The sequence below is a fragment of the Periplaneta americana genome, chromosome 15, assembly GCF_040183065.1.
Source record: "Periplaneta americana isolate PAMFEO1 chromosome 15, P.americana_PAMFEO1_priV1, whole genome shotgun sequence".
NCBI classification, from domain to species: domain Eukaryota; kingdom Metazoa; phylum Arthropoda; class Insecta; order Blattodea; family Blattidae; genus Periplaneta; species Periplaneta americana.
In genome coordinates, this window is record NC_091131.1 from 172,638,536 (window position 1) to 172,658,118 (window position 19,583).

General features: G+C 35.4%; 1 protein-coding gene across 1 annotated transcript in view; it reads right to left on the bottom strand.

The window, feature by feature from the left end:
• The window catches only part of LOC138715539 (uncharacterized), a 171,754-nt gene that overhangs the window by 62,364 nt on the left and 89,807 nt on the right, over nucleotides 1-19,583 (bottom strand). The window contains exons 12-14 of the mRNA XM_069848584.1: nucleotides 19,169-19,370; nucleotides 10,319-10,556; nucleotides 476-643 (exon numbers count right to left, since the gene is read on the bottom strand). Coding sequence (XP_069704685.1) covers nucleotides 19,169-19,370 — 202 coding nt within the window. The 3' untranslated portion in view covers nucleotides 476-643; nucleotides 10,319-10,556. The remainder of the gene's footprint in view (nucleotides 1-475; nucleotides 644-10,318; nucleotides 10,557-19,168; nucleotides 19,371-19,583) is intronic.

Consider the following 19,583-nt stretch of genomic DNA (forward strand, 5'->3'; position numbering starts at 1 on the left):
TCATAATCTCTTCATATGCACGCAAAATAGCCTCATACTAGCCATACCAACACATACGACATCATCGTATTCATCATCATACACAATCTCGCTTTTGCACTTGTGGAATACCTTACCCAGTGACATCAGAGACTGTCGGAATTTAGTAGCGTTCAATAGCAAACTTATTAAGCATTTTCTTACTGCGTAGAGTAGGTTTAATTTTTACTTAGTTAATAAAAAAAAATTTTTTTCTCTCTTCTTAATTTTTACAATGAACTGTCTAGCTTTTATTAGTCTGTTAATTCTTTTAGTATTTTGATTTTTATTGTATTTGTAAATTCAATATTAATTGTAATTATAATTGCAATTGTATTCTTTATATTGTAGTTGTAATCCCCTGGTAGAGGGGAAGAGAAGGCCTGATGACCTTATCTCTACCAGGTTAAATAAATAAATAAATAAATAACAATCAGTCTGTGTACATCAAACTCACCCTGTTAAACGTGGATTTGAATACAACTTTCTCTATGTGACCAGTGACCTCAGCAGTTAGAATACTTGCTTGTAGTTAAAGAACCTTTAAAAATTCCTAACAATCCAACTAAGTTCATTATGAGGTTTTGAATAAACGGTTCATTGGCTTCATAACTAGCAAAGTCTCCTGAAAACATAAGAAACTTAACTGTAGTCCTGAAGTGCCTGATCTCATACATAACATAAAATTTATTCTCACACAAATCAATGTCGTCAGTGGCTGAGTGACTATTATGCTTACCATTAGGTCCAAGGATTGTGGTTTGAAATGCAGCTAGACTAGACAGCATTTCGAAAGGCGGTCAGCTACTATATGCGCCATAGCATTTCTGTCACAAGCTTGTACAGTAGAACCAATTAGAATTAGTCTATAACAAGCACTTCCCGAGTTCGTTTCTTCGCATGTGAGTGTTTCAATGCATTGAATAAGTAAAACTAACATATAATGTATGTGTGTGAGATAAATAAATGGAAGAAGAGACTGTAAAAAGAAAAGTATTGCACAGGTAGGCACGGAAAAGAGTATTTAAGGCATATAATTATTTTAAAAATGTTGAGCAGAATGCATATAAAGCATATAAAAAGCAACCCTGCCCATCATTATCTCCAGCTACCATGTCAATGGGGTAATGAATTCTACTGTTGAAGACTCCAATCGTGGAACTTGCGCGATGATGAAGCGAGGCTAAGCGGGGAATAAAAAACAACAGATAACGTACTGAAGCTTGTGTATTATCATTGCACATGTTCAATATTAAAAGATATTCTGAAAATAATTTCACCCATCGTAGACTGGAGATCGATATATCTGGTGCAAATAAATGAATTCCGGAGCAAGGGACATTCAGTTTTTTATATAAACGAGACCTGGGTGAATAGCAATATGACATTTTGAAAATGTTGGCAAAATGAGAGTGTAAATGTCCACACGAATGTAAACTCTGAACAAAGATTGATCGTGGTACATGTAGGAAGAATTAATGGTTTCCTTCCTAATGCAGAACTTATATATAAAGCCGGAAGTGCAACGGGAGATTACCACGGTCAGATGAATGCCGAAAATTTTTAAAGATGAGTAATACAAAAGTTGATATTCAATCTTCCTCCTCAATCAGTTACTGTTCTCAACAATGCTCCGTATCACTGTCTCCATCAACAAACCGCCATCTGCATATGCAGTAAAGACAGACATGATCTCCTGGCTTTGCAAGAAAGAAGTGAACTGTGATGAAAGTATGAGAAAGAACGACCTCTATAACCTTATTCTATCTCTGAAGCTAAAGCAAAAAAATTACAAAATTGACAACATTTTGGAACAACATAACCACAAAGTTCTTAGATTGCCGTCTTACATGTGCGAGTTGATTCCAATTGAATTGGCTTGAACTAAAGTGAAATGTATTGTCAGGGACAATAATGTCATGGATGATTTAAATTTACAGAAATTAATGCAAGTGACAAAAACTGCACTTTCTCTTGTGACAAATGAAGACTGAGAAGGATTCTGTACACACTTTGAAAATATAGATAAACAATACTGGGAAAAAAATGAACTCCTATCATATGTAATTAATGAAATTATTATTAGGCTTGTAATATTGGGGACAGATTGTACAAATTGACTGCAGCATAGGCCGGGGATGTGAGCTAGTACGAGGACATTGACTTGGTTTTGCGAATTACACGAATAACAAGGTGCATATAAACAAAACTGGACAGGTCTAAAAGTAAATATATGCTACATGGCATTACAAAGATATATTTTTACGCACCTTTCATTATGTGCAGAAGAACTATCATACTGTAGAATTATTCGTGGGTTTGAGTTTTTGCCTTGATTTTCTTGTGCTATAATGTCTCTGAATATAATATCACTTGTAACCTCGTATATTTGTATTACATAATTTACATATAATATTCCCGTCATTCACTTCAAAATACTCACCAAATTCCGCTGCAAAAATATGCGCCTGAAAACATTCAGCCTTGGGCATTATTATTCAGCAGGTACGCTGTTTACGCATGCTAGAGTAATGACTGGTGAACAAATAGCCAACTTAAAAATCCTATAGGCCCCCAACATTACAAGCCTAATTATTATAAATTTAAGGGGGCTTACAACAGTGATAGTGATAGTGATAGTGATAACTGATAACATTAGTAATACTGATGACGGTGATGGCAGTAGGGGTGGTGAAAATAGTAACACCACACCTGAATGTGACACTGACATGGGACTTGCTCAACAGCTTCCGCTATGAGGTAGGAACAGAACACAATTTTTAGGCAGCTGGTAGCAGGCTAGCATTACTAATAGGGGTCACTATCACCAACTGTAGGGTCGCGTCGCATTTCTGTCAGGTTCCAAGATTAGAGTCTTCAACAGTACCTTAGACATTTCACACCTCAAAATAAAATTCAAAACTGTTGTTTTAGCAGACTCAAGGAATGTCACAGATGTTAATCACACCCGAAGGAATTGGAGACCAACCAAAATTACTCTTGTTTCATGTACATTATCTACTGGGTGGTCCAAAAAATATCTACCATGTTCAAAAAGTTGTTGTTTTCTAATGCCAGGCATTTGACAATAAAGTCATTTGACCTCTTGCAATCCAATATTTTTCAAAGATATAGTCATGGTCAGCCACTGAAGTACCGGGACAGATTTTAAGGTGTTCTGAATCCATTTCTTGGTTTGAGTTGCACAATGGGGAGTTAGGGGACTGATATATTCCAATTCTATGCAGGTGTTTGGCCAAAGAGTCATGACCTGTTGCCAGTCTAAATGCAGCTACAGATGATTTCGTGGTAAATCGGGAATTAACTGTGGATTATGAACCTCCAGAACCAAAATATATGAGATGAAACTTGTACAATGTGTTCATTACGTTGCCCTATTTTGTTCTAGATGACAGAACTGTGTATAATTCGTGATTCTTGATCATTGACGAAATGACACTTAATATCCTGAACATCGTGTATTTACCATTACAGAGTATTACAGATCAAATGAAAGTCCGAAGATAATTTCAAACAAAATTTCACTAAAAGAATGGTCAATTCTCTGTGTTATGACGCAATACTGGAAGCGAGATTATTTCTTTTCTGTATCATATTATCTCTGGTGAGAAAATGCAGTACCATTTGTTGATGCAGGATGACACCCAGCCACACCGCACAGATACTAATGAATGAGCATTTTGGCAATAGTGTTCTTGCTTCACACTCTGCCTGCCAATTCGGAGATGGTGTGGACTGGTCAGCTATGCCCCAGATCTCAGTCCTTGTACCTACTTCCTGTGTGGATATATCTTAAATACAGAGTGCACTGGAATCGATCAGCAACAATATTAACGATATAAAACGTGCAATTCAAGAAGAAATTTATGTAATTTCACCACAACTTCTTCGAAAAATAACCTTCAATTTTGCAATCAAACTGTGTTGTATACAATAAGTAACAGGAAGACACTTTGAAAATATTTTCCTCTACATGAGATAAGATATTAGTAAATGTGCATTTGTAATTTCTCTCTAAATCTTTTCATTTCTGCATAATCATACATTAATTTTGATTGGTAGGTATTTTCTAGACCACCATATGTGTGGCTCGCTTCAGATGATGAAATGTCTACTGTGTGTTCAAAAAATTCTTGTGGATAATAATAGTTTGTTATTTGTAATCAAATATATAGCTACACTGGACATAGAAGAGCTACAAACAATTAAACAAAATTAAGCAAAAATGATAAGATCATAAACACAAGATGAATGAAGATCATGTCCTACAGTTAGCCTCCAATCACCACGAGGCTATCCAGGTCTGAGAAGACCAGAACAATATTGAAAACGTCAGTAGCATTTTGTAAGAAATAGAACAGACCTTCAAGATCCCTGAATCAGGTGAGGACAGAAAATTAGGCACTGTTGAACTATATATCAAATCTGAAAATATACTAATTTATTCATACATATAAATTTAATAAAATAATAGTAATACAAAGTTATATGTTTCGGTAATGAATTGTGTTAATGTGTTCCCGCATCTCAAAACGACTCACTTAATTTCCCTCTGAAAATCGAATACAGAAAACTAGTTACATATACCAGACTCTTAGGACATTTGTGGACCTTCCATCAAAATATTGGGAAGCAAGAAGGATGATGACTTCATTGTTAAATCCAGATTGTACATTTTCCCGTTTTCTTACTTCTTTTACCTTAAAATAAATCTTCGATAGTTTGAGAGCCATCTATGTTTTTTCCCCGCAATATAATTATTTTCAACATGGACTCTATTAGCCTATATACACACATTTATTTTTGTGTTTGTGTTTAAAAAGAAGTAGACCTAATGGCTTATTAGGAATGGTAATGACCTTACACCTTAAACAATAAAAAATCAATTATATGCTACTAAATCTCTGGGAACTTCATATACATCTTCCTTATTTTTTTATGCAAACCTTTCTTTCTTTCTTTTTTTTTTAATGAAAACAAATCTAGCAATCCTAAAACTGGTTTTTATGTATTTTATTTCTCTAGTGCAGCATGATGTCCAAACGACTTTCAGTTAAAAAACAGAGCCAGGCATAAGAGCGGCTCTGTTTAGCTGGCCAAAGCTGCTCTCGCTCTTCATTTGCAAGCCAGAGCAGAACACTCACAAAGTGAAGGACTCGCATTACAGCTACCTTCCCTGCACTAATATAACATGAGCCACAGTTGTTCTATTCATTCAGTCTGTCAGCACATAATAGTTTATAAGAATATTACATCACTCCATTGTAAGTACAGACTTTATAACACTCTTATTAATTTAAGGGGTTAGGTATAACTTACAGCAGTAAAAGTTTGGTAAATATTCAACATTTTTTCCTCCATTACTGTATCTTGTACAATAATGACAGTTGGTATGTGTAAAACACTGTCCTTCTGCTACATGAAAAAATATTTTTACAATTTAAAATATATATATATATATATATATATATATATATATATATATACACACATTTTTTTTTTTTTTTTAAATTCATAACGGTGGTAGTTCACTGCGCAGTGATGAAACAATGCCCTCATAACTCATAAACTTGTAAACTTTTTCATGTTCTCTTTTTTATTTTATTGCTGAAACTCATGTTTACAATATCATGCTCTTTCAACTACATTCCTTAATAAATAATATTTTTTTTATTTTGTGTTAGAAGAAAATACTGATATTTGACCATTTTTTAATTAATTAATTTTTTATCAGACAATCTATGAAAAATAAAGAGGTGATCTTGCATCACATTGTAGATATGGCATGCATAAATACACACAACAAATTTCATTACAGAATGTTGGATAGTTCTTGAGTTATGTGGGAAACGCTTCGTCACTGCACAGTAAACTGAATTTTGAAAAGAAAAAATGTAAATAATTTTTTTTAAATTGTAAAAATAATATTTTCATATAGCAGGACAGTGTTTTACACATACCGTACTAATTTTCATTATTGACAAGATACAGTAATGGAGGAAAAAATGTTCAATATTTCCAAAATTTTACTGCTGTAAGCTGTACCTAACCCTCTTAACGCAATAAACTTCACTCTATGCACACACACACATACACAAACCATTAGGCTTATTTACAGAATCTATATGCATAAAGGTATTAATAATATAAACATATATAATAAAGGATTTCAATCAGAAACATAAAAAGGAAATTAATGATAAACACTCTCTTACACTTTTCTTTTGGATGAATAAGCTGTTGTGATAAAACCGTACTTCTGCCAATCTGAATTCAATAAATATTTTCTATTGAAACAAAACTATTTGAAACTCAACCAAAATAACTATGTGGTTGTTTTCCGAGACTTACGAGGTCGTTTCATTTGCAGAAACCGTTCAAAGTTTGGAACAAATTAATTAGACATGTTCAATCTCAAAATATAATTCAGGTTTTTGTCTGACATACAGTTTCTCAGGTGGTGCATCTTCAAAGTTCTCCATCGTACTGCAGTGACAGTGAGTGACGTACAGTATGAATGCGTCACAGTGCTCGGAAGTATTGCTCATTAAAGTAAACAGAATCACGGAACGTGCCCAGCCCTGAGTTAAAAGAACTCATGCAGTCCTGCTCCTTGTGTATGTCTAATGAAAACAGGAAGAGCCAAAGAATAGAATCCAAGTAGATCATTATTGTTGTGGCATTGGTAGTGTGATGAAGTTTTGTCGTCATAAAAGAGTTTTATTTGAATATGAGCATTTTTTCTGTCTAGTTCTTAAATAATGCTGTTGCTTTGCAACGCTCAGCTAGTTGGCAATGAAGCCATTTACCATCTTGCAGTTCCATAATGTCTTGATTTGCTTGGGATGATATTGTAGACAGCTAGATGGTCTTTGTCCAAGTAAACATCCTTGCTGCAAAGTACATATTTTGGTGACTACAGAAGCCAATCTTATGTAGATACTTTGCCATGCAGTCATGGCCAATTAGCAGGCAAGAAGTTGCAATAGCTGATTTTTTGGTTCTTCCGGAATTAGATTTGGTTTCTGGAGGAAACTTTCCCATGATCTATCTTTAGCTCATTCTTTCATTTTGTCCTTGAATTTTTGTTTGTATTGGTGTTTAATGTTAGATTTTATAGAATTCTTAAATTTGTGTGCATCCATGCCTACCCACATCAGTTGCATGATTTGGATTCCACATATTATGAATAGATGGCATGATTGTGAACCATTTTCAAGTTGAATACCACTTTGGCAGGCTATGCTGTGCATGATGTGTATTTGTGGAGAGTTATTCGTGTACTAGTGTGAGTATATGTGTACGTGTTCGTGTAAGTGTAGTGTAGGGAATGAGTGGTGATGATGATGAAGAAAAGGAAAGAGAGAAGGGAAAACCCAGTATCAGGCTTAATCTCCTTGTCCGACAGACGAATCACTATCAACAGTGACATATGCCTTCTCTTCATATGCACTATGGAGAGATTTGGAATTTAACCCAGGCATAATGGTGTTGTTGTTGTTTTCTAATGCCAGGCATTTGACAATAAAGTCATTTGACCTCTTGCACTCCAATATTTTTCAAAGATATTATCATGATTGGGATGGTATCTATTGGAATACAATTCTTTTATTGAGTGATATTAATTGAGAGAGCATTTTAGTTATTTCTGCTGTTTGAGATGAAGGTGTGTGTTTAGAGACGATTGATAGAATAGCTGCTTTGGAGTCTGACAATATAACTGCATTCCTAAATTTATTGATGTGGCATAGATGATTCCTGAGACATTCACTTATTGCAATGATTTCACCATCAAAATTTGTTGTTCCATATCCAAGAGATCTATAAAGTGAGAAGAGACAGCACGTAACACCTGCACCAGCACCTTGTTCTCTGGACATCAAGGATCCGTTGGTGTATAAATGAAGCCAGTTTTGTGGAGGGTAAAAAGGTAAAAAGGTAAAGGTAAAGGTATCCCCGTAACATGCCATGAAGGCACTTGGGGGGCATGGAGGTAGAGCTCCATGCTTTCCATGACCTCGGCACTAGAATGAGGTGGTGTGGTCGGCACCACGCACTGACCGCCTTTTACCCCCGGGAAAGACCCGGTACTCAATTTCATAGGAGGCTGAGTGAACCTCGGGGCCGTTCTGAAAGTTTGGCAACGAGAAAAAATAGGGTACCTAATATTAATTGTCTCTAAAGACAATTGTTTCAGTATTTCAGTGTTTACTTCTGATTTCAATATTTCTTCTGTTAAATTTAGATTATATTCTATATTTAATAGAGTTAAAGGGTTTGGTTTAATTTGTAAGGTTTTTTTAAATTCGGGATACTGATTTTCTGTTTTAATTCTTGAACAATGGATATGAAACTATTTTGAGTTTGGCTGCAAAAGGGTATCTATCGGATACAGGGGGGAGAGCCATTAATCCTTCCCATTGAAGGCTTTAAGGAACCAACCTGGACAAATACCCAATGTCCCATCCCTACCTTCCTGTGGTGCAGCTGTTAGTAAGCATAATTTTACGAGCTAAACTACTCATCCATTAGCACTGGTCAGTTTGATGAGTTATTGGCTGAATTTGGTATAATTTTCCTCTATTCAATACCTAATTCCCTCTTTACCCTTTCCTATCCAGTCCTCTGACTGAACTCTTACTTTCTTCGATCCCGACGGCATTAGAGCATTTGAGGCCTAGGGGTTCATTTCCCTTTCCTTCCTCCTCTTTCTATTTTTCTGTTCCTAGTGCTGACCTGCTATGGCACTAAAATCGTCCTCCAGTGGCTTAAGGAGGGAAAGCTGGTGATCAACAAGATCTCTCAGCTAGGTCCAGTGGACCCGTCGACCAACAGCAGGTGTGGTCCTCCAGATATTCTGGGGGTTGTGTGTGAATGAAGTAGCCACCAAAACGTTAAAATATGGTGTTCACTTAAATCGGCTACAACTTGCCATTTAACTCCAATTTGAAATGAGTACCATTAAGGTAAAATTATCCAGACATAATGGTGTAAAATCTAGTGATTAGAAGTTGTGAACCTCCATCTCTCCTAGTCCTGAGGTAGAAATTTTTACACAAAAATCTCTGACCTCACAGGGGATCAAACCCAGGCCAGCTAGTCTGAAGTTAGACTGCTACCACTGAGCTAACTCAGCGGACGAATTCTTAAATATGTTGTTGTTGTTTTCTAATACCAGGCGTTTGACAATAAAGTCATTTGACCTCTTGCACTCCAATATAAATATATAATATATTAAATATAATAAATCATATTTGAACCTCCTTTAGGATGTTCAACCCTCCTGTATTTCCCTGGAGCTCCCGTATTTGCCCCTAATTTTAAACAGTCTCCCATCTCCTGTATTATTTTTCTCTTCAAGCATTTTTCTCTCTTATTTTAGCATAATGTAAAAACTGTTATTCTAAACATTTGATTTTGCCGTGATTGATGAGCTTTGTTGTGCATTACAATATGCAGTCTTTATAGAACAAAATGCTTGTCAGAAATGGGTTTAAAATCAAATCATGTGAATGTCATAAATTTAGAAAAAACGGCTAGTTTTGTTCTAAGCATATCAAGTAGTATTGCCCATACAAAGAGGATGTTTCACCTCGTGAACAATTGGACAGATGTTCGAAACAGGAGCACCACACATCTAATCAAATCAGAGCTGAAAACTGCAATCAATTTCAATTATTACGCGAGACAAAATGTGTATTAAAATACACTTAATTTAAGCTTAGCTGCCGAAGTGTAGAATAAAGATGGGTTTTAGTAACTAATCTGAATAATTTGTCTATTTTCTATGTGAAATTTTGTCGATTCCTTAGTCTCCTGTATTTTCTTTGAAAAAAGTTGGCAACCCTAGTAATATCATATGTGTACTAAGTTTAGTTAAAATCGGTTCAGAACTTAGTTGATTACTACTAATACTTCCAAATATTTCATACAGGTCTTCCTGACTAGCAGAGTTGACTTTTGGTATGGGTGGGAAAGACAAATTTTGCCCTCTTACTTTGGGACAGTGTTCTTTTATGTATGCCTTAAAATATGACATGAATTTACCAGTTTTACATCCCTTCTGAAGGAAACTGCGCTCAGCATCTTTAATGCCATTAAAAATCCATCAACTTCATCTGGTTTGTGCCCACGAAACTTGGCTCTAATGGTCAGCATGTTAACCATTAGACTATCTACCAATGATCAGTTCATGCATGTGGAAGTTATTAGGACACACACATGAAATGTATTATTTTATGAAGTTTGTTATTTTTAAAAAGGAAAATAAGAAGCTCACCTCTGAAAGCTGATGATTGACAGACAGGAAAGTGTCCACCCATGGGTTCACATGTGGCTTGATAGCACTATCCTGCATGCCATAGTCGATAATAGCTTTAAGACTGGCGGCAACTGAGCTCAGGCCTGAAAAACAGCTGTCCAACTTCACTCTGACATGTTCGACAGCACTGTAGGAATCTCATCTACCAAGCTTCTCCATAACGTGTCAATGTACTCTGTGCATTGTTCAAGTATGCCTGCAAGACAAGTGGGTCATAATCAACAGTAATCTCACTAGAAGTTTTGATTTTATCAATAAATCTGCGAGTAGAACACGACTGACTTACTAAAATTCTATTTCACTAATGTTAGCTTCACCAAAAAGTTTGAGACCACCTCTGTGGTGTAGGGGTCAGCATGCTGATCTCTTATTCAGAGAGCCCGGGTTCGATTCCTGGTTGATGTTTTCCAGAATTTTCCCTCAACTGTAAGGCAAATGCCAGGAAATTCGGGCCACAACATCCCTGAATGTCTCTGGTCTCATTCATCACCGAAATCATATTCATAACAAGTCAGTAATACATATACAGTCGCCATCTAGTCTACAACAATAGAACCAGTCTCAACAATAATACACAGGCCTTTGGATTTCACCCAAAAGATTAACTCGCGATATGACCAAAGATGTTAAAGTTAGTATAAATAAGAGCGAGACAAAAAAAAAAGTATGAATGGAGCTGCCATTTTCAGTTGACTATCAATGCGGGAAACAAATTACGATGCAAAGCATGTTTTATAGTACTGTAAAGAATTTGCAGTTTGAAATGTTGGCAAACAAAGAAACAAATGGTAGGGAGGTGACAAAAACAGAAGAAAGTATATAAATATTAGAAGAAATAAAGTACTCCAATACAATAAAATAGATATTAATTGACTTACTAAAATTCTATTTCACTAATGTTACGTTCACCAAAAACGTTTGAATGAAGCCTATGCGGGAAACAAATGACGATCACAAAGCATGTTTTATAGTACCGTAAAGAATTTACAGTTTGAAATGCTGGCAAACAATGAAACAATGCTAAGGAAGTGATAAAAACAAACAAATGCTAGTGAGGTGATAAAAATAAACAAAGCTAGGGAAGTGATAAAATTATAGCAATAAACAGACATGACTGGTTGAAACACATCCTTTCGTACCGTTTATTGGTAAAAAGTAGTATGACATAGTAAAAGTGTAATAGTCATTAAAATATCGATATTGAGTATTGTTGAACAGGTTTACTTTTGACAATGTTGTTTCCAGTTATTTTATATGTACATTTTCTAGTTAGTATTAATTTCGGAAAATTTCAAAGATATCATTCATATGTAAACTAGAAACTAAGGTACAGTTATCCAACAGGAAATGACTTTTATTTAGCTTGGTATTGAAACAGTCCCAGGGAGGAATTTGTTGCAATAGATCAAGAAACAAGCTGTAAAAGCAGCCCAATGATGTGGATATTTAAATAGGTTGAAATGAAACTCTAAAATCTTGTCTTCTGACAGAAAGTTTAGAATAGAACACCATAACATCCTTTACTTACTTACTTAAATGACTTTTAAAGAACCCAGAGGTTCATTGCCACCCACACATAAGGCCGCCATTGGTCCCTATCCTGAGTAAGATTAATCCAGTCCCCAGCATCATATCCCACCTCCTTCAAATTCATTTTAATGTTATCCTCCCATCTACGTCTCGGCCTCCCCAAAGGTTTTTTTCCCCCCTCGGGTCTCCCATCTAACACACTATATGCATTTCTGGATTCACTCATATCCGCTACATTGCTGCCCATCTCACGCGTTTGGATTTATGGGTGCACAAGATCATAGACACACCATGAAGAAACAAAAAAACAAAGCAAACCTCTTCCTAATAACAGCTGGCCAAGGAACTGGCAGGTGTTGCACTCTATCAGTAAAGAACAGAACTACTTCTGAGTATACCAAATAGAAATAAAAGTAGTAGTAAATGCTGTTACTGCTAGTTTTTAAAAACTTGCATTCCAGTTACAAAACATTTCAATGTGCAATGTGTAAGTACTGCAATTAAAAGTAAGTATTTGTTTGTGCCAGTATATACTAGGGAATTTTCAAATATGATACAGACTAGTGTCGTGCAATGTTCGAACATGAGAGGAGATATCAGGATACTACAAACTTCGCCCTACTCCATAGGCATCCCAACAGTACGTGGAAGTGAAGCATGTAACTAAAATAACCAAGTCCATTAAAAACCAGTAAGAGGGCTTATGTTAATTCATGTTTTCCGAGTCTCTGTAGAACCGAAGCTCCCTTTGCGTTTGTTCAATCTTTCCCTTTCCTTACATATGTTCGGTGCCATTCTCTTTAGTTCCTACTCTCCCTGCACCTTTATGCTTTAGCTGCATAAGCATATCAGGCACATATCTTGCGAAGTTACGCATGGTAATGAGTATAGATAAGTTTTCTTCTTATTAATATGATTAAACATTCACACAAATATAGGCTATGTATACATAAATCAAACAAAATATATTTTAAAAAAGTATGTGTTAAAAATACCGACTAGTACGTGCAATGTTCAAATGTAAGAGAGGAAAACAAGACATTGGAAACTTCGTCTTATTCCATATGAAAAAACTAATTGCAAGATATGTGCTCAAATCCTTAAGCGATTTAAAATAGTGTCCTGCAATGTTCGAACATGAGAGAGGCAACCAAGACATTGCAAATTTCGTCTTATTTTATATGAAAAATTAAGCGCAAGCCTATGTTAAAACATGAAGGGATGAGAGTGGACAGCCAGTATTTTTATAACAAAATGGAACAAATATGACATGCCTTCTTCTGCAGAGCGAACATCGATGAACGTCGAACTTCGTCAAACTCGACCAACTTGAATCGAACATAGTGCAGGTAATACTTCCATTCATCCATATAGTCACACAAATATTGTTACCGAGTAACTGTGATTTATTTGAATATTATGTGAAGAATGTAATTATGTATGTATTTATTAACACTACAATTGGGTATACACCCGGTGGCAGCGATATATAATATACAATAATACCATTACAATTATACAATAATTACAGCAATAAAAGAAAAAAAAATAAAATGAAACAAAATAAAATAAGCCTAAATTTATTTCTAACTATAAATAAATAGATGTAATAAACTAGCTATTTTCTTTCGGTAATTGGTATAGTAACAACTGTCATGTATTTTAGAACATTATGTGATATACTTATATGTACATATATTTCTGTTGAAGTTTAATAATATTTTTGTAATAAAAATTATCTCTCCTTAGAACTAAATAAAATTTCACAAGATTTGTTTTAAAATCCTTACTCGGCTAAAAGCATGAAGGGTTGGGAGAGGAGTGTAAGAGAGGTCAGCGAACTTCAAGAGCACAGATCATACAAGGCGCAAGACTGAGCGAGCGAGACAGATCCACTTCTTCAAAGCAAACTTCGGTTCTTGTCACACTTGACAAACTTGAACTGAACATAGAGTATGAAATGCACGATACTAATACAGACAATACTTACAGTATGTTTTACAGTAATTGTAATACCTTATCCTAATTACTGCTTCAATGAAAATAGGAACGCACAAAGTGTAGAGAACTAATCATAACTCGAGAAGAATATAACCGCAGTTTGTTTAGATTCACGGAGGAAAATTTATAATGGCTTACATCTCACTTCTTGGAAGAAAGTAATTCATTAAACACGAGAAGGTGCCTTAAACAACGAACAGAAGATGGAAAATTTTCTTAGATTTGTAAGTGGAATTGTAGTTGATAAAGATATTGGTGTTCACTGCAAAACAATATGCAAATCCAAATTGGGGAAGTAAAGAAGATTTGGGTAGTCCATCTACTTGTGAGGGAAAGGAAGGAAATAAGGAACCGCAGAACTACAGTCTAAGAAGTTGATGCTTAAGGGGGTGGAGTGATAAAAGTGTGGCAAAAGACATAGAAACAATAAAGTGAATGTTCAAGGAGTAAGAGTAACTAGCAAAATAATCGGAGAGAGAATGTATGAAAGAATAAGTGAATTAGTGTCCAGAGAAACAAGAGTTGATAAAGGAAGTGACTAGAGAAAATTAGAAGTGTTTGTTAATAGTAATTGGTAGTGAAATGTTACTAATATTGGAGCGTCGACTAAGTTAGCGTACAATTAGAGAAATTGAAATGATAGGAAGACAGCAAGTATTTTAATGTAAGTTTACAAATGAAGGTTGAGTTGACTTACAAAAATAGTGGCAAACGGAAAATTTATCGGGGGTGAAAGGGGACAGTTTAACAAAATAAACATGTGATTCAGTGTTTAATGGAGAAATAGGGGCTAAGAGTGATGACAGAAGTGAGGAGAGGTAGAACTGATTGTAAATTAGTGATGAAAGTGAATGAGTATGATTAAATAGTGTTAGTAAAAGTTAGTTCAAAATTAGGGAAATTTTAGATGATAGGAAGTACTTCAAATATAAGTAAACAATAAAAGTGGTGAGGTGTTCATTAGAAAGAAGGGAACATTTTAAGGGGAGAGGATAGAAAGCAAATTGAGAGTATGTATTATAGTAATAGAGGTAAAAAAGGTAAAATAAGATGACTGCACACGTCAATGAAAGTTTATTGTAATTAGAAGGTAATAGGAAGCACGAATACAGAGATGTGGTGGCGACCCATTACCAAATAAGAGTTGTAGAAATAAATATATCAATATCAAAATCCAAGTTGAGTATCATTCTCATTATTTACACTCTTCTCTGATCAAGAACTCACACTGAAAAACTAAAATTCATTAAATTATTACTAAAAACTAATTTGACAGACATTGTTGTTTTCAGATAAGTTACTATTAGATTGAATATTTATCAGGTATACTGTTGACCTGAAGTTGCTGTTAGGCAAAAGCGCTTGTCTTAAAAATATGTTATATAATCAATGATGTAATTCATTGTTTGTAATGTGGTAAGTGTAGACTGAACAATATAAACAATATAACTGATAAATATTAAAAAATAACTAAGTTATTGTTAAAATTTAATAAATGAAGATTGAGATTAAATAAATCTCACATTATACACTGTTGTTTTAAAAAGTCATAGCCAATTTTAAATAATCAGTGTTGATTCGCTGATTCATTCATTCATAGCTTTCTGCCCAAGGACAGGTTTTTCACTGCAAAACCAGCATTCTCAAATCTTTCCTATTTTCTGCCTTCCTCTTAGTCTCTGCATGAACTTTTCTCATGTTCCCTTCAGTAGGCAGTTTCTTCTCAGCCAATTTCTTTTTCTCTTCCTGATCAGTTTCAGCATCATTCTTTCATCACTCACTCTTTCCAACACAGCTTCATTTCTTATTCTGTCTGTTCATTTCACATGCTTCATCCTTCTCCATATCCACATTTTAAATGCTTCTATTCGCTTCTCTTCACTTCGTCATAATGTCCCTGTTTCTGTCTTGTACAATGCCCCACTTCACACAAAGCACTTCACTAGTCTCGTCCATTATTCTTTTTCCAGAGGTCTGCAGAAGATGCTCCTTCTTATATTAAAAGCTTCCTTTGCCACTGCTGTCCTCCTTTTGACTTCCTGGCAGCAGCTCATGTCATTGCTTATAGTAGTACACCCCAAATATTTGAAGCTATCTACAGAGCTATTATTATCATAAGTCCCAGAAAAGAGTGGCCGGCCGGCCGTGCCCTGCGTGGTTTCCGCCGAGCGCATAACCATTTCTCCGGTGCTTCTCCAATATATAACAGTACTAACAATAAATGTTCAATAATTTGGACTTGCCATCCTCACAGTTGTTGCTGAAAATGGCCCCCGTTTGCAGCCACACACAACTGACATCTTTTGATGAATGAACAACACTTTGAAGTTCCACATCATTGATAGCTTGGATTTCTTCTCGTATATAGTCTCTTAATTATCTACAGAATGAAGACTTTTCCTATAAACCCTACCTTTTAGTGTTCCCCATAAATTAAAGTCACAGAGTGTTATATCTGGGCTTTGTGGAGGCCTCAAATTATTACTGATTACTCTCGTATCGAAAATACGCTTCAATTCCCTCATTGACATGGCAGTTGTATGAGCAGTGGTGGAATCTTGTACCGGTAGGAAATAAACTGACAATCGTTCCGTGTAAGAACACTATTTTTCCTGCTTGATTTTCGATTCTTCACTGAGCCTGTTTCTTTAAATCTTTTATAATAATAATAATAATAATAATAATAATAATAATAATAATAATAATAATAATGATTTATTTTAGCTGGCAGAGTTAAGGCCGTAAGGCCTTCTCTTCCACTCAACCAGCAAAAAGTGTATATACATATGCTTGAACTTACAAAGAATCCAACAATTTGATTTAGATGAGAGTTACATGTATACAAAAGTTATTTACAAATTAAACAACAAAATACTATGAACTATTAATTAAACACTGAAATAAACTGTGTAGCAGAATTAAACTAAAATACATAGAATGTTAATATATTTCAAATAATATTAGGTAATAGAAAGAGATTATTACGAGACAATTAAAATACAGCACAATCAGGATGATGTCTAAAGAAAAAAGTAACAATGTAGTCAGTGATAGTTTAAATCAGTATGATTGGAGTGAAATGCTAATAAGGTTATCTTTTAAGCTGTTCTTAAAGGTGTTTATTGTCTTGCAGCCCCTAATACTTTGTGACAAGGAATTCCATTGACGCGAGGTGGATATTGTAAAAGATGATGAATAACAAGATGTTCTATGAAGAGGTATACTTAGTGTGCCACAGATAAGTGATCTGGTATTTACGTCGTGGTTAGAGTATAGATAAGAGAAACGAGACGAAAGGTAATTTGGTGTTGAAGTGTGCAGAATTCGAAAGAGTAAAGACAAAGAGTGTAAAGTTCTACGTTCTTTAAGTCGGAGCCACGAGAGACTTGCGAAGGATGGTGATATATGATCATACCGTCGGATGTTGCACACGTATCTGACGCACATATTCTGAGCTCGCTGTAACTTGACTGACAATTCAGAACTTAGGTCACTTAACAAAACGTCACAATAATCGAAGTGCGGCGTTACTAGGGTTTGCACTAGGGTAAGTTTTAGTTGCTGGGGCAAGAAGTTTCTCAAGCGACTCAAACAGTGAATGGAGGAACAGATTTTTTTTATCGTTTCTTTAACTTGAAAATTCCAACTTAGATTATTATCAAAAAAGAAGCCAAGATTTTTTACGACAGATGAATAAGGGATTAGCGTGTTGTTAAGGGTAACAACTGAAAGAGCGACTCATCTAATTGTTTTGGCAGAAGGGACAGGTCTGTTTGGAAACTTTATTCGAAATTTTCGTCTTGTTTTCGCACACGACCTTCTGCCTTTTATGAATGTATTGTACATATACACACGTTCACACAATGAGAATTTGTTGCTAGGCATTACCTAAATACACACTAATCCTAAACTTTATACACTAACGTTGTACACTTGAAGAATTGAGTTTCATTACACGACTTCCATATAGCTACTGGAGGTCGATTGCACGGGAGAAACAGTTAGCATGCGGCGGTAAACATGCAGGGCACTGCTGGCCGGTTGCTCTTTTCTTGGACCTATGATAATAATAGCTCTGTACTTGCTCTACTGTCTCATTTAGAATTCGCAAGTTCACCTTCTTTATTTTCTTCTGATAACCATGTTCTTCTTCTTGTTTGTATTTATCTTCATTGCATACTGCTCATAGCTTCAGTGTTGATAATAAATTGTTTTACACAATTGAATGGGAAGCAATTTTATCCAAAAGATAATTGACACAAATTAAAAAAAAAAAAAAAAACTACTACTTGTAAATATCAATCAGCATTAATTACTAGTACTACTAGCAGCTACTTCAATTTTTATTCACTCCACCCGATGAGTACCAGAACTGATGTCATGAAGCAGATATAGTACATTTACATCTTGGAACAACAAGTTTTGATGGAGAAATCATTGCAATAAGTGAAAGTCTCAGGAATCTTCTATGCCACATCAATAAATTTAATAATGCAGTTATATTGTCAGACTCCAAAGCAGCTATTCTATCAATCGTCTCTAAACACACACCTTCATCTCAAACAGCAGAAATAACTAAAATGCTCTCTCAATTAATATCACTCAATAAAAGAATTGTATTCCAATAGATACCATCCCATTGTGGAATCCTGGGAAACGAGAATGCGGATGCTTTAGCAAAGACGGGCAGCACTGCTACTTACAGACCTGTTACTAAATCTACGTATTACTCTGTGAAAAGATTTATTAAATCTACATACTTAGACTTCAACAAACAAAATTTGATAACACAATCTCAAGGGGAAAAATGGAACTCTCTGCATCATAATCCACAGTTAATTCCCGATTTACCACGAAAATCGTCTGTAGCTGCATTTAGATTGGCAACAGGCCATGATTGTTTGGCCAAACACCTGCATAGAATTGGAATATATCAGTCCCCTAACTGCCCATTGTGCAACTCAAACCAAGAAATGGATTCGGAACACCTCAAAATCTGTGCTTCAGTGGCTGGCCATGATAATATCTTTGAAAAATATTGGAGTGCAAGAGGTAAAATGACTTCATTGTCAAACGCCTGGCATTAGAAAACAACAACAACATTTATATCTAGTCTATCAACATTTCAAATCTTATTTCTGATGTCATGTATGAAAGAAGGATACAGAACTGGAAATAAAACACGTAGCAGTATCACTACAGTCTCTCCAACTGCAATTTTTCCAGTATGAGGAACATAAGGTCAAAATTTTAACAACTCCAAGATGGACAACTCACCTAGAACATGAGGCGTGCTTGTTCTGAATCTAATCGCCCTTGCTGTATGGAAGTGTGCAGCACACTGTATGCCAGATAACCTGACAGGTAACCCTGTCGCAGCTGCTGCCTCAGAACTTCACGGAAGTCTGTCTCCAGGAGAGCAAAGGCATTGTTGATAACTGCACAAACCCTGTCCAGACTGGAACTTGTGCTAGCTCGACTGGAAGAACAACAGTAATGCATTCAACTTTTAAATAACGACTCCAAGTTCATTCCTTCTATACTTAAAGCACTGCATGTAAATTAATACACAATTTAAGTGTTCAATATTACTTAGCAATAATAAAGTCTTCAACAGTCCACTGGCAATTATTCTCGCTATTAGCCCCAATGTTCATGGGTTCAACCTGACTGGCAGTGAAATATTACTCCC